This window comes from Acinonyx jubatus, chromosome A1, assembly GCF_027475565.1.
Source record: "Acinonyx jubatus isolate Ajub_Pintada_27869175 chromosome A1, VMU_Ajub_asm_v1.0, whole genome shotgun sequence".
Lineage (NCBI taxonomy): Eukaryota > Metazoa > Chordata > Mammalia > Carnivora > Felidae > Acinonyx > Acinonyx jubatus.
In genome coordinates, this window is record NC_069380.1 from 208,021,707 (window position 1) to 208,043,683 (window position 21,977).

The following is a 21,977-nucleotide window of genomic DNA, read 5'->3' on the forward strand; positions in this document are numbered from 1 at the left end:
CAGAGGGTAGGCAAACCTTCTGTGGCTCTCGCAGAGTTATATTCAGCTTTCAGGGACCTTCTCCCCGACAGGTCTGTGTGTGTACTTTATAACAACTTGACATACCCACTTACAAGTCAGACTGATCTTGAGTTCAGGGTCCTGTTCTGCCACCAGTGGGCCATGGATTGGCAGTGCTGGCAGCCAATCTCAGCTATGTCCTGAACAGGAGGGGGAGTTAGCTGGACAAGCAGAGTCATTACTACAGTCAGCATTGCTCCTACTCCCTTTCATGGATAGAAGTAAGTTCTCTCTTTTAAGATTTGCTAGACAGGATCCAATTTAAACTACTGTGCTCAACAGCTAAAGTAGTATCTAGTGGTTTTGTCATTTTATTTAGGTAAATGATAAAAGAAGACATCAAAATTACACTAACTCAAAATAAGGATGAATGTGACCTTGGACAAGTCAAGTGCTCATGCTTTAAATTCCCATATATAAATGAAAGTATGGAAAGAGATGATCCCTTAGGTCTCTCCCACCTCTGAATGTCATTAAAGGATTTTTTTTATAAAGGTAAAATCAAGACTCTCAAACAAAGGTAAAATGTCATTATTTAACTCTTCAATTAATGAGAGAACCAGTAGGATGTTACATCAGTTCAAATAAGAATTGGATAATAGACTATCTACAATCAGGAATGCTAAAATACATGTTAATAGATGAAAAACTAATAGATGAAACTAATAGATGAAAACTAATTAGAAAACTAATAGATGAAAATCTAATACTTGTAATCTCTTCAAAAGTTTAGAAATTAATTATATATTGATTAAAATTCATTTGCATGCCTATGGACAAGAATCATGTGAATTGCTCTCAGTTTCCTATAATTTACAGAGCCATAGAAGATCTGAATCAAAGCCAATGAAAGGCACAGACTCCCATAGATGCAGATAGTCCAAAGGGGTCCAAAAGACTATACTTAGCTTTCTACTGAAAGCTTGTCCATTTCAAAGTCTTTCATAATCTTGTCCATTTCAAAGTCTTTCATAATTTTTACTGATGTATTTGTTACATGTTTATTAACATGTGCCAGATACTATCCTAAGTGTTTTACATGTATCTTATTTAATGTCTGTGATATTGTGATATAATAAGAAAAACATGTTTGGTCTTTTTCTCTGGCTCTTGACAAAGAGCTTGGAAAACGCTTGTAATTTCCTGAGAGATAGGTATAAGGAGCATTTTTTCTTATTCATAATAAGCCCCTTGCAACATTACCTGAGTTAATGTTAACGAGATGACTCTTAGAAGATGGGGCCTGGTTGCCAGAGGAACAAACCATGTGATTAGAAGGCTGGAACTTTCAGCCTTGACCCCAGACTTCTAGGAAGGGGAGTGGGGTTGAGAGATGAATCAATCACCAATGGCCAATGATTTAATCCATCATGTTTATTAGAACTGCCATAAAAACTCTAAACTAAGGGGTTCAGAGAGCTTCTGGAATGATGAACACATCCACATGCCAGGAGGGTAGTGTAACACAAACACCATGGAGACCAAAGCTTCTGAGCCTGAGACTCTTCCAGACCTAGCACTATATTCCTCTTCATCTGGCTGTTCATTTGTATCCTTTATGATGTCCTTTATAATAAACCAGTAATAGTAAGTGTTCTGTGAGTTTTATGGGTCATTATAGCAAATTCAAACCTGAGGAAGGGTTATGGAAACTCCTGACTTGTAGCCACATCATACAGAAGTGTGGGTAACCAGGGTATCTACTACTTGAAATTGGAATCTGAAGTTGGGGGCAGTCTTATGGGGCCGAGCCCTTAACCTGTGGAGTCTTCCCTAATTTACCAGTAGTTAGTGCCAGAATTGAATTAAACTGTAGAACAATTTGGTGTCTCCCAAGAACTGGAGAATGGGGTAGCGTAGGAATTCCACAATTTGGTGTCAGTAGTGTCAGTTTTCCTTTCACATCTGTAAAACTACAATGAGGCATTTTATTATGTAGACTGTGACACTCAGGTTTAGAACAATGAAGTAACTTTCCCTTGGTCAAATAAATACCTCATGAGTTGACAAGAGAAGGTTCAAGAAGATGTGTTCTCCCCGTAAGTATTTCATTTGTGGAATAAAGTAACATTTTCATTCCAATGACAAAAAGTACTTAAACAAACCATGACTACTGGAAAGACTATTCAACCCCCCCATGTGAGGACTTCAGCCAACTGATACTGCTTCTCTGACTTCACACACAATCTCGGGGAAGGAAGTTATCAGATCCTTGCTTTGCAGAACAGATGTGATTTATGACCTTCATTAGATGTGACCCACCAAGATGTACTAAACAGCCACAAGAAGCTTCTCCATGCATGCTAGTCTCAAAAAGGGCACCTCTGTGCTAGGGAAGCTGCCAAATTGAGGGAAGTGTTCAGTGAGATGCTTGCAGTTGGCATAGAATTCTCTGCTAGTTCTCTACAGTGCTGAACAGCAACAGTTAAAGCAGGAGGCAAACGTGCTCTGCTAGATAATTCTTTGGAAAATCTGAAATGGATTTCTTATTACCACTCCTAATTGTAAATGGGAATATTCACCGATTCAGTCAAAGAAGAAATGAATAAAGAGCTTTGAGTTACAAAAAAGAATATCAAAACAAAGGGGAAAAGTATCCAGCTTACCCATCGTGTCATTCATGCGATCCAGTGAGGAATTATCTGAAATATCTAATAACATGACAAAATCAAATGCAGAAGGAGGAAGAGGAACTTCTTTGGAGGCTTTAGTATCAACAGCCAATGTGGATATTTGTGCTTTCTTTTCCTCCATTTCTAGGACCTCTCTGTTGCAGCCCGTGAGAGCTTCCTCCAGAAGCTTTGCTTGGTTTAATGTCATTGGAAAACCATCCAAGACCCATCCTTGATCCACAGGTATCTTACTAAATTGAAAATGGACAAACCATTAACATTTTGATAGATACAAGTACTCTGGAAGTAGCAATACAATGAGGCTTGTCTATACCTTTCCTTCAACTCTACAGTAACCTCCTTTGGCACAAATTTTATTACTTTACAGCTAAGATGAGGCTTATTAATGCACCACAATCACTCCTTTGCTTAAAATCTTTCTGTAGGTCCCTGCTGCCCTCCAAAGATATTTCAGAGGCCGTGACGTGGTATTTAAAACTTACTGGCCACAACTTGCCTCCCTATAACTCTTTGTCTCTCGCAGTCTTGAATCATTTACTTCAAACAAACTGATCTCCTCACTTAGGTAAATAAGCATTGCATTTTCTAGCTTGTGGTCATAGGTTTGAACCTGTTTCTCTTCTACACATAGTGGGATAACACACTTTACAGGGCATTATGAGGATAAACTGAAATGATCTATTTTAAGAACCAGCATCGAGCTTACCACACTGTGGATACTCACAATGTCAACCTGGAGAGTTCTTCCTACTCTGCCCGACCCAGCATGGAGCTGTAACTGCCTAACCTGAACTCCTCTGCTCTCATTCACTTCGCTATACAATGAATAATTATTGTATTTCATAACTGAGAAAAATTCAAGTGAGGCTTCTTTATCTCAATTAGATTATAAGTTGTTGTAGTGTAAGGAGCATTTCTTGGGTTTTTGCTTTCAGTGCCACATCCTCCATAGAGAATCGAGCTCCAAGAATTATTATTTTGGATCTTTATATTGAAAAACCATATGAAAGGGGAACAAACTTAAACTCTGTTCTTCTAAACCCCTAATTATGTAAAACTGATATTTTGGTTTTTGGATTAAAATTTATGATTTAATTTCTTTCTCTGTTAGAACTCCTTTCTTGTCTGTGCAACCTCCTTTTCTCCTCATTGCCTTCCCATCTAGCACTGATGAGCCTTTGGGTCCCTGGGTCCACTTCCTTCTCCTGAAACATAAAACAAGGAAGGGCACTGACTTGTGACCACACAATCAGGGTCTCTCCCCTCTATAATCTGTCCCTTGGCTTTTCCAAGTATCTAATGACTCCTTGAATTCCTGAGGGAATAGAACCTGACCTTCACCTGGGTGAGTGAAGACTGGTAAAGTGGGGGAAGTGAAATATAAGCATGTAAATCATAAAACATGTCTTTATCTTGCTGTATGTTTTCTCATGTAGATGGGTAGTATTGATTAGATATTAAAAATAAAAAAATACTGCTATATTATTCTTTATATACTTCTACCTGATAAAGAATATATTAGTAGATTAAAAAAATACATACTTAATAGCATTTACCATGATGCTAACTAGCAACATGTCAGAAATGCTCTTTCCTTTCTTCAGCAACTTTTCTGATTTTGCACCAAGCTGAGCACGCACAGTGAGCTGTGAAAATAAACAATGAGTGGTAGAGTACAACTAATTTAAAAGTCAGAATCCAAATGTCTGGGGGAAAAATTAAATGGTCATGCTCTCTGGTGAAGACACTGATCATCTGGCGCAATTCTGGAGTCAGCCAAGCATCCAGGGGAAGTGTGTATGGATATTGAGGCTCCTCTGTGTGGGTCCCTCCTTGCCAAGATCTTCCTCTGAATTCTCAGCGGCTCTGGCATTGCCAACCTTCGTTTTCTAATACCTTAAACTGAAACTATTAAAGATTTCTGCTTGAGTTCTAGCCACTCTCGTGCTACACAGACATGGTGTGCCTCTGGGATAACCTGTACAAGTACAGCTCTTGACCAGGGAAGTTCCCTTGATTCAGTGGTCCAATGCCACACAGTTCATGCCTGTTTTAGGCTGCCTGCCTGTCTTCCACTTTGACTTTTTCCTGTTGGCTTTTGGCCATCAAATAATTAGCTTTTCTATTTTGTCCCGCATTGGTAACATTATCTGTAGAAGGGCTAGTCCAATAAAGCTGCTTTACGAACAGGAAAATTCCCTAGTGCTGATTCTTAACTCAACTACCAGGAAGTATTTTACAAGTCAAATGATATTAGATGTCTATGCAAGACCCTGTAAAGTTTCCTTGTTTACTTCAAATGTCCTCATTGTGCCTGTAAGGCTGACCTGACTTTTCTCCCTTCCAGCTCATCTCTCTAACCCCACTTTGCTGGCCAGGCACCTTCCTGACTCATGGCTGCCATCCAGCTATTCTTACTGCCTGAAATGCTTCCCCAGATGCACTTGGAATTTTCTCTCAATCTTCTTTCAATCTGGTTAGATCTCACTTTCTCAAAGAAGGCTTATCCCATTTAATACAGCAACCTTCCCTCTTTCCCCACCTCCATGGCCTTGACCCCTTTGCTTCTGACCCCTTACTTCACTCTACATTTTCTTCCCTTCTGACTCATTACCATCTAATGGGTCATATAATTCATTTACTCGGTGTTTATGGTTTGTTATCTGTCTGCATTAGAATGTAAACTCTTTAAGGTCCAAGAACCTTGTCTTTTCTGTTCACTGACACATTCCAAATAATTACAACAATGAACACACACACAAAAAGTATGTCCTTTGCGTTGAATTGAATATGGAATTTGGAGGATGTATAACTCAATAAAAGTAAATGTAAAAAATACACTTAGCCTTTCTGTTAATTTATATTGCAAATACACAGAGTAAAAATGATACATTCCCCTTCATCACTTTCTCTAAGCCCATTTCCCTCTTCACTGGCTGTCATACTTACAGATTGGTGTATATCCTTCCAAAACTTTTTCTATCTTTAAGGAATTTTCAAATTAAAATATTTGAAAACTAAAATTGTTTCCCAAGGTGAATCACATAATAAAAAGTAACTAAATATAATAAAAATAAAGCAAATAAAATTTCTTGATTAATCAGGACATTGTATTTGATGACAAAAAGATATCTCCACATACAGAAAAGCAATACTATACAAGAAAATGCTAGTTTCCATTAGAAGTCACAGTGAGTGAATTGTTGTGAGTATTTCAGGGATTAATAAAACATTCTGAAGAGTCACCAATAGGTCTAAGGAGAAATTCTGGGGAAAAAAAGTATTTAAAGATAAAGAGAGTAGGAAAGGAAAGAGAAGTAATAAAATCAGTGGTAAAGAAAACACATAAATATAAGTTTGACATATGATTAAAATTTTAAAAAATCACATACTTATTTTCTTACCTGGCAAAACTGAATAGCAATTTCCACTGCTTTAGGGATAAGGAATATTAAGAATATAAAGAATATTAAGTAACTCAGATTTAGTTACTATTTTACCATAATAATTACTTTAAACCAAAAAAGGAGTACATTGCTATTTCATTCCATTTGAAGACATACCAAGAAACTATGAATCATGACATACTTCAATCTACTAGTAGCCAAAATTAGATTACAATACTTACTTCAGAGAAACTATCACTTGATTTGACTTCTTCAGCTTTTGGAGTTTTATTTGTTTCAGTACCTAGCAATAGGAAAAGTGTTAAGAATAAAGTCCAGTATTTACCACTAAGAACCATGTTAGTATGTGACCATCCATGGTTTTGGACAGATGGGTTATTGGATCCAGCCATGCCTGAGATGCTCGGAGGAAAGAAGTAATAGAATCACCATAGAAAGGCTTCATCTTTGTTCCACAACATTAAAATCCTGGCCGTTGTGTGGCTTGGTGTTTTCCACTTCCTTCCTTCCCTTATGGCTCACTCATATCATTAGGAATACTTTAATACAGTTTGCGTTTTCTTTTCAGAAAAATAGCCAAGTTTCTGAAGAAAATTTGTTAAAATGATAATTCATTAATTTTCATTTTCCTGAATTATCAAGTTATAGGTAACAAATATGTCTCAAAGTAGAAAAGTCTGGAAGTCAGACTTTGGAGTTTTTTACTTGAATTCTATGGGAAAAAAACAAGTTTTCAGAGTCCGTTTATAATTAACTGGACTTTTGTAATAAAATATGTCATACAATACTTATAATAGATTAAAAATCAACCAAAATTATCTTGTAAGAAACACATAACTGAAATAAGGGACAGATTACACCCTTTGAAAGGATGGAAAATACAACTGCTCTTGGAGAGCTTCATGCTCACCACATGGTCCAGTGGTGACGGCAATAATGACGTGTGCACAGGATGATCTGAACTGTGTGCTAGAACATGAGGAAACTATTAAATATGGCAAGCCTTCACTAGCACAGCTAGAAAAGATATTTAAGACTTAAAATTGTTTCCTTCAATGTTTCTAAAAAGCATCTGAAAGACTAGAACCCAGATCCCAAGTGAGGTAACTTTTCATTAGGTTTGGAAGCCAGGTCCTATTTATTTGCTTTGCCCAAGGCTGGAAATCAACTTAACTTTAGGTAGGGAACCACTCCTCAGCAGGGATGCAAGAGACCAGACCCGTAGCCTCCCTCAACCATTGAAGAACACAGCAGTGTGCAGGGAGCCCCAACCCTACCACTCACCCAGATCCGCTTGGGCGAAAAGAAACAATAAAATACTGTCTCCCTGCAAAGCCAGGGAGAGGGAGGATTTATCCTGGATGTTATCACAAGCACAACAAAACTGAGCAACTATCTGAAGGAGCAAAAAAAGATTCCTTTGTAATACTTATCTCTTATCCCTATTTATAGACAAGTGTTGGGGACTTCTGTGTTTACCTTGCTCTATCTGTTAAATGACCAGGTAGACAACTATGCAAAACTCTCCTTGTCTCCCTTTTCTTTCCCTGAAAGCAAGTTTGTGCTCACATACATGTGCACTTACTATATCTGTCTGTCTCTCTAATGTAAAAAATGGATGATTTGTTTGGATATCTCACTTACTAAGTACAGTTTTATCTTCTGTTTCTGGCAATGCTTCATTTGAAGCTGGATAAGCTGAAGATACATCCTGTAGATCCTTTGGGGAGAAAACATACATACACACATAGAAATCTTAACATTATCATATTTTAATAACATTTAAAATTTTATTTCTATAAGTAAGGTTCACACTATTTTATCTATGACCTTAATGATATTAAGAATAACTGAATGATTTCTAAAAACACGTAAAATTGATGATTATTCTTATAGAAACACACAGTAGCCTGTGGTGTACTCTGTCTTTCCAATGGTCTTCAATTACTATGTAAAATACAGCAACTGCTATTTTGAAAATACAGTGAGGGGTGCCTGGGTGGCTCAGTCGGTTAAGCATCTGACAACGGCTCAGGTCGTGATCTCACAGTTCATGAGTTTGAGCCCCACGTCAGGCTCTGTGCTAACAGCTCGGAGCCTGAAGCCTGCTTCAGATTCTGTCTCCCTCTCTCTCTGCCCCTCTCCTGCTCACTCTCTGTCTCTAACTCTCTTAAATATAAACAAACATTAAAAATTTTAAAAAAAATACAGTGAAACCTGAGAAAGAGGTAGAGTTTATGAAACACTATTTTAGAAAGAACAATCCTAGAGGTGTCAGTCATAGCCATAAGGGAATAAAGAAAAAACATGTACATTATCTATCATCAGAATAAGAGGCAGCCCACACTTCTCCCAGCTATTTTCATAACTTCTGGTTAAATGGTATTTATTTTGCAACCGATGCAAGTGATCTGGGTTAGATTCTTTGCAAGTTTATTCAATTGCAGAGACAACATAAGGTAGGGGAAAGAGTACTGGATTTAGAATCTTGGCTTCCACTCAAAGCCTAGCCATCAATAAGCCTTCTGACCCTAAGCAAGCCAATTTATCCTTGGGACCTCTATTGTCTCCCCTTTAAAATGAGGGTGCTGGACCACATTATGATTCTCAAGGTGGGGCCACATTCTCCTGTTTCCTGCCTTAGAATCTTCATGCAATAATGTAGCAAGATGCAATATTTATGGGAATGTGATGCAGGTAAACCACAAGAAGATCTCCCCCTCCTTCACTAACCCCTCTGGTTGAGATCTACTCACAGACCAAATTCAGCTGGCCAACTGTTTTGTATATAGTCCCTGGGCATCCCTCTGTGGAACAGCATTGTGAGCCAGGGGACCAAGTCTGGTATCTCCCTCCACCCCTTCTCTGCTATTCCCCCACCACCACCTGCCTTGGCCGTGATCCAAAGCTGGCACGGGTCTTTATGCGATGGAGACTTCACCGTTGGCCACTGTCAGGGTCTCAGTGGTGGAATATGACTCTGAGAGCTAGTAACTTGGTGAATTCTGCCCACAACACTCATACCCCACCCACTTCCAACCTCTTGCAAGTCAGCCCCTTTGCCCCCTTGCCAGTCTTACCAACCTGTGGCTCTTTCTCAGAAGATTGTCTCCTGCTGATGGTAACTGGGTGCAAAGTGGACTAACCACCCTGGAGGACCCATCCAGGCAACCGGAGTATGTTGGGGGAGTGGGAGGGAGGAATCTTCTCTTTTGCTATATAAACACCCACACAATAACGTTGATTTTGCCTCTTGGCCGCAAAACCTAAAATATTTTCTCTCTGGACCTTTATAGAAAACATTGTTAACCTCTGGTCTAGAAGATCTCTTAGATTCCATTAGAATATGAGGAGCAGAAAAGAAAACTAAAATCACACTTGCCTGGCTTTCTTTACTCGTCTCTTGCTGAACTGGTAGAGCCTTTTCTTCATCTTTTTTCTCAATTGGTAGGGCCTCACTGACTTGTTCGTTGTCATGAAATGCTTTTATGGCTTCTTGGACAAGAGTGTCAATAGAAAGTACCTGAATAGGAAAGTCTAAAGTACAGCAGACAATTTTATTAATTACTTCCTTTAGGAAATTGACATAATTATCCTTCTGTGCTGGCTTCACCCCATAATACTGTCTTTTGGACTCCCTAGAATTGTCTTTTGGATCAAGCTGCTTATTTTTTTATTGTGGTAAAATTCAATTAATATAAATTTAACCATTTTAACTATGGTAAAAGATACACCTCAGAAGTGTTTAGGCCATTTACATGTCTAACAATCACCACTATCTCATTCCAAAAAATTTTCATCACCCAAAGAGGAAACCTGGTACCCACTAAGCAGTCACTCTGTATCTCTCTTATTCCTGTGCCCGCAACCAGTAAATTGCCTTCTGTCTTTATGGGTTTGCCTATTCTGGATATTTCATATCAATGCAATCATACAGTATATGGCCTTTTGTGTCTCATTTCTTTCATTTAGCATCATGTTTTCAAGGTTCATTCATGTTGTAGCATGTATTAGTAGTACTCACTCCTTTTTTATGGCTGAGAAATAATATTTCATTGTGTAGATATACTATTTTTGTTATCCATTCATCAGGTGACATTTGGATTTTTTTCGCACCTTTTGACTATTTTTAATAGTGCTGCTATGAATATTCCTGCATAAGATTTATTTTGAGCACCTGTTTTCGATCCTTTGGGGTATACATTCCATAGTGGAATTGTTGGGATCATATGGTAATTCTTTGTTTAATTTATTGAGGAACCACCAAACTGCTTTCCATAGTGGCTACACCATTTTATATTCCCACCAGCAATGTATGAGGGTTCCAAGCAACTCTTCCTCACTAACACTTGTTATTTTCCTTTTTTTTTTTTATTGTACCCATCTTAGTGGTGTGAAGTAATATCTCATTGTGCTTTTGTCAAGCTTCTTTTTAAGGAGGTACTTTCAACATTTCAATAATGATCTACCTCACCTTTCTCTGCATTAGAATAGTTTAACATGGACTAGTCTGTAAATTTTGAGTTTTGTAGTAAAAACAGCAAAAAATTAGTGTAATTGAATAAAAGTGAACTAAACCAGTGGTAACCTATGCTTTTAGCTGAACAGACTTCAACAGAAAAAGCCAAAGCCTCGTTAAAAAGACAGAACTCAACCGATGTGAAGAATTAAAACATTTATAATTTTAAGCAGATTTCTTTTGTATTTGTTACAAATTATTAATTTCCTCCTTCATTGGTAGGTAAATAAAATCTACGAGGAAAAGTTTACAATTGGTATTTCTCTACACTATGTACTATCAGTATATAACATATCCATATATCCAGGTTTGCTTGGGACAGTCCCAGTTTATGACTCTAAAATCTTAAAAGTGTCTGCCTTGGACAAGTAATTATATGATCAGTCTACTATAAAATTTTTGATGATGACAGAGTTTCTCACTGTAGCAGCAGATTCTTATGTATGTTGTCTACAGACACAGTCATTTGAAGCTACAGTCAATGTAGACAGAATCCAATAAGCAGGGGGAAAAAAAGAAAAAGGAAATTCTACCTTTTTGTAGAGCCTTCAGAGCAGTAGTTTTTCCACTAAATGTTTTCCCCAATAAGCACCCTTTAATAGCAAATGAAGGTAATTCTGGTATTGTTGCTTTGACTTGAGGAGGATGAGATTTTTCAATTAATCTGTGAATCACATGACCCAATATGTTGTTGTTGGAGGGTGGTAAATTCTCAACCATTTCTTCTGGCAAGGCCCACTCCCCAACCATGTTCTACAAAATAACAATGAAACGAACAAAAAAGATATTATTAAAAGTGGAATTTAGCCATACAAAAAAGTTGTATCAAAAATAAGCCCAAATTATAGCAAACAAAGGATGTAATACTTTAAATAATTATTTTCCATAAATAAGTAATAACATAATGCATTCATATAGGAGAGCAGAAAAGAACTTCCTACGTTAAAGTAAAAAAGAAAAAACTCAAACATCCTTAACAGTTTATGAAAGTAGGCATATTGGGTTAATTGAGACAAACTGTAACCCAGGTTGAGCGTAAAAGACGCTTAAATCGATGCTGCCATCAGTAAACAAAAAAAGAATAATAGTTTATCTGCTATCTTATGCAAATACTAAGCTTACTTTAAAATATTTTAAAGAAAGATAAAAGAGAACATTCATGCCCAGTATGAATCTACTACATTTGACTCCTGGTTTCTTCAGGTTTCTTGCTGAAATGAAAACAAACTACAGACCACATTCTCTACCTCTATGCGATAAAACTAGAAATCAGTTTTTGGAAGATATGAGACATAGAAGGACTTAAAAATTAAAAGAATTCTTTTAAAATAATTCTTGGGGGGCGCCTGAATGGCTCAGTCGGTTAAGCGTCCGACTTCAGCTCAGGTCATGATCTCGCGGTCTGTGAGTTCGAGCCCCGCGTCGGGCTCTGTGCTGACAGCTCAGAGCCTGGAGCCTGTTTCAGATTCTGTGTCTCCCTCTCTCTCTGCCCCTCCCCTATTCACACTCTGTCTCTCTCTGTCTCAAAAATAAATAAACGTTAAAAAAAATGAAAATAAAAAAATAAAATAATTCTTGGCTTAAAGGGGAAATTAAATGGATAGATGTCAAAAAGAACATTAAAACAATAGATTTATTAAAAATATGTGATGTGATCAAATTGTACTCAGAGGAAAATTCGGTCCCATAAAACGCCTGATCTAAAATAAAAAAGAAGGGAAACAAAGTAAACACTAAAACAGGAAAAAGTAATTTCATATAAAAATGAGGAGGGAACTCATAAAAATGGAAATGGATACAGAGTAAAACCATCAAGATATTTTTATTAATATTTCCAGGACTTGTCCAGACTAATGGTGATAAAGAAATTGCTTCTAGTTCTGAACAAAGATGTAGAAGAGCAAGTATCAGTTTTGTGACATAATAGGAAAGAAACAAGAGATTTTAAACCCATTACTGTATTACATTCATAGGTTAAATTTTTTTTTTTTAAAAAGCGTATGATCATTTAAGCAAGAAACATCTGATAAAATTCATGTCTGATGAGGGAAAAAAACACAAAATTAAAAGGAAATAGAACAAATCTTTTAACGTGTTATGAACTGAAGATGACTTCTCTAACACTCTCAGGGACTGATACATAACAGTGAACCAAAATGAGTGACACATTTTTCCAGTAAAGGCAGGAGTAAGAAAAAGATACTCATCATTAATAGTCACATGATTCTGGAAGTTCTAGCCAGTGCAACTAAGATAAAGAAAGAGGTGGAAGTGCCTCCAGAAGTAAAGGAGGCTGCTGTAGACTTGAATTCCTAGTGCAGAGGTGATAGCTGTGACCTGAACTACGAGTCCCCATGATGGTGGCAGTGGTAACAGGTTTCTCAACAGATCTTGCTTTGGTGGGTCTGATAATTTTCTTTGGAAGATTACCCTTGAACCTGGTTCTCCAGCCCACCTGCTGATTAACTGAACTACCTAACATATTTGGAATAACTGTTTTCCTGCTTCCTCAGCAAGAGTCAACTTTTTTCTTTTCTGCTTACAATTAAAAACTTTCACAAAATCATTGGAATGAACAAAGAAATAGGGAGCCTCAAACTTCACTGAGGGGTATAAGGAAAAATAATTTCATTAAAGGGTAAGTTTAAAAGGGTAAATCTATAGGGGCGCTTGGGTGGCTTAGGTGGTTAAGTGTCTGGCTTCTGCACAGGTCATGATCTCTCAGTTCATGCGTTCGAGCCCCGCATCAGGCTGACAGCTCAGAGCCTGGGGCCTGCTTCAGATTCTGTGTCTCCCTCTCTTTCTCTCTCTGCCCCTCCCTTGCTTGTGCTCTGTCTCTCTCTCTCTCTCAAAAATAAATAAAACATTTTAAAAAAGCTTCATGGGGCGCCTGGGTGGCTCAGTCAGTTGAGCATCCAACTTCAGCTCAGGTCATGATCTTGCGGTCTGTAAGTTCGAGCCCCACGTGGGGCTCTGTGCTGACACCTCAGAGCCTGGAGTCTGCTTCAGATTCTATGTCTCCCTCTCTCTCTGCACCTCCCCCATTCATGCTCTGTCTCTCTGTCAAAAATAAACAATAAAAAAAATTTTTTTAAGTTTCAAATCTATAAACTATTTAATTCTTACCGATTAATCTGATTGAATATAATAACAACAAAAGTGCTAGTGTCATATGACCAATGAGTCTAAAACTAAGGCAAAAGAAGAAATACAATGGATAAAAATATTTATTTAAAAAACTTAAGAAAGTAAAAGGGGGTGTACCTTACCATATATTAAGTACTTGTTAATAATACAGTAATGAGGGCCCCTGGATGTCTCAGTCAGCTGAGCATCTGACTCTTGATTTCAGTGTAGGTCATGATCTCACAGTTTGTGAGATTGAGCCCCATATTAGGCTCTGCACTGACAGCGTGGAGCTTGCTTGGGCTTCTCTGTCTCCCTCTCTCTGCCCCTCCCCACTCATGTTTGCTCTCTCTCTCACAAAATAAATAAATAAACATTAAAAAAGAATACACTAATAAAAAAATGAGTTTCAGAAAGAAATGGGTTTTTTCAGTGCACAAAAATATAAATTCTATAAATAGATCTAAGTATATGCAGGAATTCAGTACTTAATAAGATTTATATTTCATAGTAGCAGAGAAGTACATTATTTCATAACAGGTACTGAAATAACTGGCCACATATTTGAAAATAATAAAGTTGGATAGTCTTATATTTTTTCATGAAAATAGATTCTGAAACCAAGAAATCATGAAGGCACCAAAATCTGCATGAACATTTACATGTTCCATGATGGTCTTTCTAAGCATGAAAGCCAGAAAAGAAAAGGCTGATAAATTTGGTTATATAAAAATAAAATATTCTACACATCTGCACTCCATAAACATACTTACACAAAATTAAAAAAATTTTTTTTAATTTTTTTTTTAATGTTTTGTTTATTTTTGAGACAGGGGGAGACTGAGCACGAACAGGGGAGGGTCAGAGAGAGGGAGACACAGAATCTGAAACAGGCTCCAGGCTCTGAGCTGTCAGCACAGAGCCCGACATGGGGCTCAAACTCATGGACCGCGAGATCATGACCTGAGTCGAAGTCGGCCGCTTAACTGACTGAGCCACACAGGCGCCCCTAAAAAATTTTTAATGCTTACTTATTTTTAAGAGAGAGACAGAGTGTGAGTGGTGGGTGGGCAGAGAGAGAGAGAGAGAGAGAGAGAGAGAGAGAGAGAGAGAGGGAGACACAGAATCCAAAGCTGGCTCCAGGCTCCGAGCTATCAGCACAGAGCCCAAGGAGGGGCTTGAACCCACGAACCATGAGCTCATGACCTGAGCCCACGTTGGACACTTACCCAACCGAGCCACCCAGGCGCCCCTACTTACACACAATTGAAAAGCAAAAAACAAAAGGAAAAATTATATATATATATATATATATATATTTCATAAATGCTATACATGGCTTGCTTGGTTTGGGGATAGAATTTCTGTTATGACAACATTCTGAGATAAGGAAATGCTTTTTGAAACAAATAAACAAAAATCCCCCACAGTATTCACAATAGGTTTTCCTTTAAAAATGGTGGAATTTATTACTATCTCAATATAATCATATCTGTTACTTCTAAACAAACTATCCTTTATTTGTAAAATTTACTTTGTTTTAGTTTTTCTAATAATTCTGTACACAGTAATTATATGCATTATTCAAAATTAGCTAAATACTGAATTGCTTTTCATAATCATTGAATTGGAATTTATTGCTTGCTTCTGCTTTCATTCATTGGAATCACTTATACTTCTAATTAGACGTGATAATTATTTTATGTAATGTGGCCAGTCAGAAGTAAACCAAATTAATAAATAAACCAGAGGGGCGCCTGGGTGGCTAGGTGGGTTGAATGTCCGACTTCGGTTCAGGTCATGATCTCACGGTTCGTGAGTTGGAGCCCCGCTCCAGGCTCTTGTTGACAGCTCAGAGACTGGAGCCTGCTTTGGATTCTGTGGCTCCCTCTCTCTCCATCCATCCCCCGCTCATGCTTTGTCTCTGTCTCTCTCAAAAATAAACATTAACAAAAAAAGTTAAAAAAACAGAAATTACATTACTTTGAGCTAAAAAGGCTTTAAGTCCAAGGCCAATTTTAGGTGGAAAGTTTCTAACGTTCTAATGATTTTGTGCGGTGCATTTAATCTGTCCTAAAGGAACCAGTCTGGGACTGAAATCAGATGACCTGGATCCCCAGAATAGTTCTGCTACTTACTTGCTTTGTACTCTTGACAATTGCCTCATCTTTGTGTGATAATATCTATCTCACACAGTTGCTGTAAAGATTGAATGAAATTCTTATGTGAGTAGTCTATGTCACCGTGCAGTTTCAAAACTTAACTAAGAAGTTCTCAGGCTCCTGCTGGAGGCACATAACAGGAAGTTTCTGCCCAATGGGAGAAATTACATGCCGCTTGCACCCCAATCAGAGAGGTGTGCTTCCTCACAAAAGGATCAGAATAAAGCCCTGTTCCATTGCTGAATTAGTTGTAGAATGTGGCCCAACACAATGGGATAGAATGTTCACCATACAGAGACCTGAATGCTTAGGTTAGGAAAAGGTCTGAAGCTTGACCCATGGAGGTAAGGGGCTCAAGGATTTGGTGGAACTCATTTTGAAGACTCATCTTAAAAATAGAGTTGATAAAATTTTTAAGTAAAGACCAAAGATAAAGGGTAAGTCAAAGTAACCATCTCAGGTTAGAACAAGAACATGATGAGTGAAGAGGAGGTCAGAAGAACTGGAAAAAGGGAAACTCAGACCAGAATGAAGATTACTAGTTTAACGACAATGAGCTAGAGATTTTCTAGTTCGTTAGTGAAGAGGAGCTAGATTTTTTTTACCATATCCCTATTTCACATGGTTTGTTTTATATAATTATGTTAACTATATAATAAAATTTTATCAGAGAAAAATTATATAATAGAATGTATAGTTCTTACTCCTTTGGGTATTATTATGAATAGATATCTGACAATTAGTTTCAAGACTCAGCCCAGCGTGGGCAATGCCAGGTAAGTATCACCTGGTACAAAGTATTGTTTTAAGGAGACACTTTTCCTATGTAGATGTGCTCCATGATTCTAGCACTTGATTAATGGAAACTGTCATATGTATGTACATGTGTGTGTGTATGTGTGTGTGTGTATAATTAAGATGTCTTTATTTTAATATTAATATTTTTATTGTTCCTCTATAAATAACATCAGTATGCATACTTGAGAAGGTACAAGACTCAAGAGCCACCAAAACCTAGGTCCACCTCCCCCTATAAATTCTTATCTACCTATACACAGAGACCATGAAATTACAACAGAAGTAAATAGCCCCTGCCCTTGGTCGAAAGTCACAACCTATTTACCAGCACTGGTTTCATTAACTGATCAACATTGACCTTTTCAGAGACTGAATTCTGAATCCCTGGGACCACACTATCCACCTATTCTTCCTATCTTCATAAATGACATGGACCTAACACTGCTTTCCAGCCTGGATCCCCACTCACACTCACATGGTTGTCTGTATCACGTTGTAGGTACCTCATGGTTTCCTAGACTTCTGATTCTGGTTACTTCCAGTCTGTCATATCTTTTTTTTGTTTCCTATGCCTTGATGTGTCATTATTTTTCATCCCCATTATTAAACATGGCTAAAAGCAACATGAGCATTTACAGACAGCATCTGCTCAGGATCGGTGTGCTTGAATGTAGGCTGAAGTGTACATTTCAAGGGCAAGCTTGAGATCTTCCATGTGTTCCATTCATTAGATTCCCTCCTTGACTGTCACATTGTCCAAATGGTTAAATGATGATGCTGGTGGAGCTGCATGGTTTTCTCAGCAAATTGTTTACTTCTGTTCACATGATCACCCTTGGACTAAAGCAAAAGCACCTCATTCTCATGTCTTGCCACTTCCAAAGATCCAAGTTAGGAATAGAGCTTCCTTATCTATGCTTTTAAAAGGGGGCAGACATGGTTTGCTTTGATCAACTTAGATAACTAGAATCTGGGCCTTGGGAGGTATTCATCAATTCGTAAAATCTGAGTGCCGCTAGCACAACATTCAACAAACAACACTGGATTATGCCAGTGATATTTACTAGTGACATCCAATTGTGGCATTTGTAGAGTGGCGGTCCTAGTCTGAAAGCACACACAGTGACCTCCCCAGTGTTTGTTTTCACAGATTGTTAGAAGTCACCAACATCTGTGTGGCCTGAGGTGCCCCAGATCCTAGTTTAGTAGGCTCTAAGTGTCTTGCAATTCAATTACTGATGCCTTCAAAAAACAAGACAAATGCCTTTTCTCCTAAGAGAGAGAAAGAACTTCTTAGGGAATTCAACACTTACAGTGTTTTTGACACCTGCTAGTGTCCTTGGATTTCCTGAAATGCAATCTTTTAATCTATATATAATAAAACACATCAACAGACAGACTATCTTGGTACAGTGGCCAAAGGGCTTAAGGTAGAAGCTTCTGATAAACTGACTTCAAGAAACACCACAGGCAGTAACTCCGCAAAATGAGGCTATGCACCTTTCAGAGTATAGCTGATGCACCACAACATCATCATACAGACATTCGAGCTGCCTTAATCTTGCATCTACTATGGCTGGCTTTCTCCTGCACACCACTCTGCAAGAAGTGAGGAAGAGACGACAATCTGTGATACCTGAAATGATTTTACTCATACTGAAACTCACCCCTTCCATTGGGTCCCCAATAACCTCCTGTGCTTATCTACACTTATTATACTCTGGAATGTTTTCTCTCATCTCCACTGAACTGTGAGCACCAGAGGGGAAGATCTCTATCTTGATCAACTTTACATCCCCAGTAGAACAGTGCCTGCACGTAATAAGTAGTAATATTTATTGACTGAATTAATGAGTCAATCAATCAGTAGTATAGGCTGAATATATATGAACTGAATAAATGAGTGAATACATGGATATTAAGTTTTAGTAATTCTGATTAAGTACAAAGATGACTTAAACACAACACAACCCAAAATCTAGGAACAAGATCAGAAAGTGTCATCCTCACAGACAGAAGTTAGCAAGAATCCACACACCATGTATGAATTTAGCTAATCCTGGAAGCATTTCTAGAAGTAATGGCTGGCAGTATGATTTTGAGTGAGTCTCTCCATTAAATCATGGCATTCATTTTTTACACAGCACACAACACTCAAATTTAAATAACTTATAAATTTGGGACTTTGGAAGAAGCTCTATCAGAGATTTATCAGGGCCCTGGAGTAGGTAAAAGCAGCCTGTGTAAATGGGTAGGTAAGAGCTGCTCTATGGCAAACTGCTTGTGACCTGGTTCATTTCATATCACTAACTGGATATTTATCGTGGGTCTGCTAAATTACGTTGACCCCACCATGTACCCCTGCCAGGCAGAAAATAAAAAAGGTGTAGGCAACTGCCTACTGCATCCTTACTTTGTTTCCAGGCCTTTAAGCTGAGTCCTGTTCTGTTCCATTTCTGTCTAGCTTCCAGCTTGCCACCCTTGTTTTCACTTTCTAGTCTGGTTTTCACCCAATCTCAGCTTTGATCACTGGCGTATTCAAAGGACTTGGCTTGAGCCTACGCTGCCTCTTCCTGTTTTCAGCTACTTCAGGTAAATTTCTCCTGACCATCTTAGTTCTCGCTCTAAGAATTCAACCCCTGGCACCGGCTCTCCTGGCTAACCTCTTGTCTGGATCTGTCCTATCTCTGACCAAAGAGAATCAGACTTCAGAGAAGCACATTTACTACTATGGCAGCATGGAAAGTCGAGTGGCTATATTCCAGTTACTGTGCTTGGGAAATCTGGCACTCAGCAAAAAAGCCATAATCCACAGGAAAGTACTAAGGCAAAACTTTGTAGCTCTCAAAGGCTCTATTTTTTGTCTCCCCTTCCTAAGCCTTCTCTCCTCCAACCCACCCCCAAAATCCTGAGGGAATCTAGAGGAACTGCCTAAATTTGTAATTTACATTAAAAAATTCCTGACAATGAGCCAGAAGTCTCTGGAGAAACAGAAAGGGTAGTTGGATATCTTGTCTGATGGGGAGTTCTGCTCATGCAACTTGGTAGCGCTATAGGGTTTCTTGACTACTGTCTGGTATTTGTTTGATAGCCAGGTTCCAATAGATAGGATTGATTCTGTCTTACACTGCTTTTGACAAGGAGGAAGAGAGGACATAGCAGTTGGCTGATGTGCAACTGAATTCTGGCTTCTCATCCAGGAGCTGTCATGGAATGGGCTCTAACTAGGGGCCCAGATTAAAGGTCTCAAAACAAGTTGAAAAGATGACTTTAGTGAGCTTGGCAGCTTTCTAAGTCACCTGACTTCCAGTCAGGTCTGAGGATTACTGGCTTCCTGACCATATCTTCTTGTCAAAACATCTGGCCTTCAGATTCCAGAGAAGCCAGGGAGGTGAGAATGTATACCTCACACTGACTTTGGCAGGGTGGATGCACCTCCAGAGAGAAGGTACGCCTCCACCCCGCTCTGTGCTGGAGTGCTCAGCCTGGGCCACACCATTATCTACCACCAGGAAATACAAATATGGCTCATGGTAACAAGGGAACGGAAGAAGTTAACTCTACTTCCCCTGCCATGCTGAGCTAAAGAATGTTCTCACCAGAAGCAGAACTGAGAGTAGTCAATGCCTATCTATCAACCAATCTCACGGTTAATTCCAATTCATCAGGCTATCTGAAGAACTGGTCTTAATCAAATAATGGCTTTCAGTCAGAAATCTGATCATTTCTGTCCCAGCAGTAGCCTTCCCCAATCTGTCCTGATCTGTTATTATGGGAACAGGTGTGTTTAATTCTAGTCTTTCACAAAAGACGACCTAGGGCAACAGACCTTGTACTTCTTTTTTTTTTTTTTTAAGTTTATTTATTTTGAGAGAGCGAGAGAGAGTGAGCACAAGCGGGGGAGGGGCACAGAGAGAGGGGGAGAGAGCGAGAATCCCAAGCAGGCTCCACACTGCACTGTCAGTGATGACCCCATTGAGGGGCTCAAACTCACAAACTGCGAGGTCATGACCCGAGCCAAAGTCAGATGCTTAACTGACTGAACCACCCAGGCGCCCCAACCTTGTACTTATTTTTAGAGGGAAATTCAAATTGGTCATGGTCAATTACCTAGCATGTGATGAAGGTCACTGTCAAAGCTGACCCACACTGCCCACTGCCCACACTGAAGGGCGCCTGGTACCTCACTATGCAATCCACCCATTCCAGCTGGTAACAATTCTAGAAGTTCGGAATGCTCAGCACTTGCAAACAGTGACAGAGGCTTCTTTTCATAAAACTTTGAACTCCAATTACTTACTTATGTATTAGGCAGCCAGAATCATTGGACTGATACTTTGTCCTGTCAGTTTGATTAGTAGGGGTAACTGAGACTAAGTCATTCTGAGACATCCTCTATTCTAAAAACTTACATTTCAGTGCTGCTGAAAGTGAGTGACAAATCAAATGTAAAGAACAGACAGGGGCTTCTACTTAGCATTCTGTTTTCAGACACATTCAAAGTGATTCACTGAGGGCATCAGCGGAAGGGTAGCTAATTTACCACAAAATGGAAGGTTCCTACTCCTGGCTCCATTCTCTGCTCTGGCAAGTCACCATGGCCCTTCCAAGGTTTTAAACATGGCACACTGGGAATTACAGTAGCTGTGTGTCTAGCCCAATGTTTTTCAAAGCACAATTTCCTGGAGCTAAAATACATGGAGACTCTAAGGCTTGCATTTCACCTGACCTCAAATGCCCTTAAGACGGTATCACACTGGACTTTATATCAGAGAGATCCACTATACCAGGAACATAAAACAATTCTGGTGGTGGTAGCTGTCCTTATAAAAACAGTAAAGTTCATTCCTTAGTTTCTCAAACCATGTTCTGTTCATCAGGGAGGTGGTGGTCTCCCTCAAGATCGCTTCTGTACTAATTTCTACGGTCTTGGTGCTCAAGTAACTTTTCCAGAAGCTTATGCATTTGAATTCACCTATCTGCTGCCATTGCCCAGCTAGGGACAGTCTGACAGACTGGTTAGAATTTCTCTAATATCACAAAGTGTATAGACACTATGACTTGGTCTACATATCTAGCCATTGAAAAATTCACATAGAAGTTTTCCACACAGAGTGCCCTCTCCCATAGTAATGACTACTGTGTTCTTTTTTCTTTGTTTCACTGCTTAGGTTGATGGCTTAAAGAGGTATACACTACCTAAAAAAAGCTTAGAGGTGACTGCCCAATTTATGAAAGACTACTGTTAGTTCAGTGTGCCCAAAGAATATGA

General features: G+C 38.7%; 1 protein-coding gene across 2 annotated transcripts in view; it reads right to left on the reverse strand.

The window, feature by feature from the left end:
• The window catches only part of SPEF2 (sperm flagellar 2), a 180,404-nt gene that overhangs the window by 104,277 nt on the left and 54,150 nt on the right, over positions 1-21,977 (reverse strand). For both annotated transcript variants that reach the window (XM_027075275.2, XM_053201534.1), the window contains 6 exons: positions 11,153-11,372; positions 9,483-9,637; positions 7,745-7,820; positions 6,322-6,383; positions 4,236-4,339; positions 2,667-2,923 (listed from right to left, as the gene is read on the reverse strand). In XM_027075275.2, the coding sequence (XP_026931076.2) occupies positions 2,667-2,923; positions 4,236-4,339; positions 6,322-6,383; positions 7,745-7,820; positions 9,483-9,637; positions 11,153-11,372 (874 nt within the window). The remainder of the gene's footprint in view (positions 1-2,666; positions 2,924-4,235; positions 4,340-6,321; positions 6,384-7,744; positions 7,821-9,482; positions 9,638-11,152; positions 11,373-21,977) is intronic.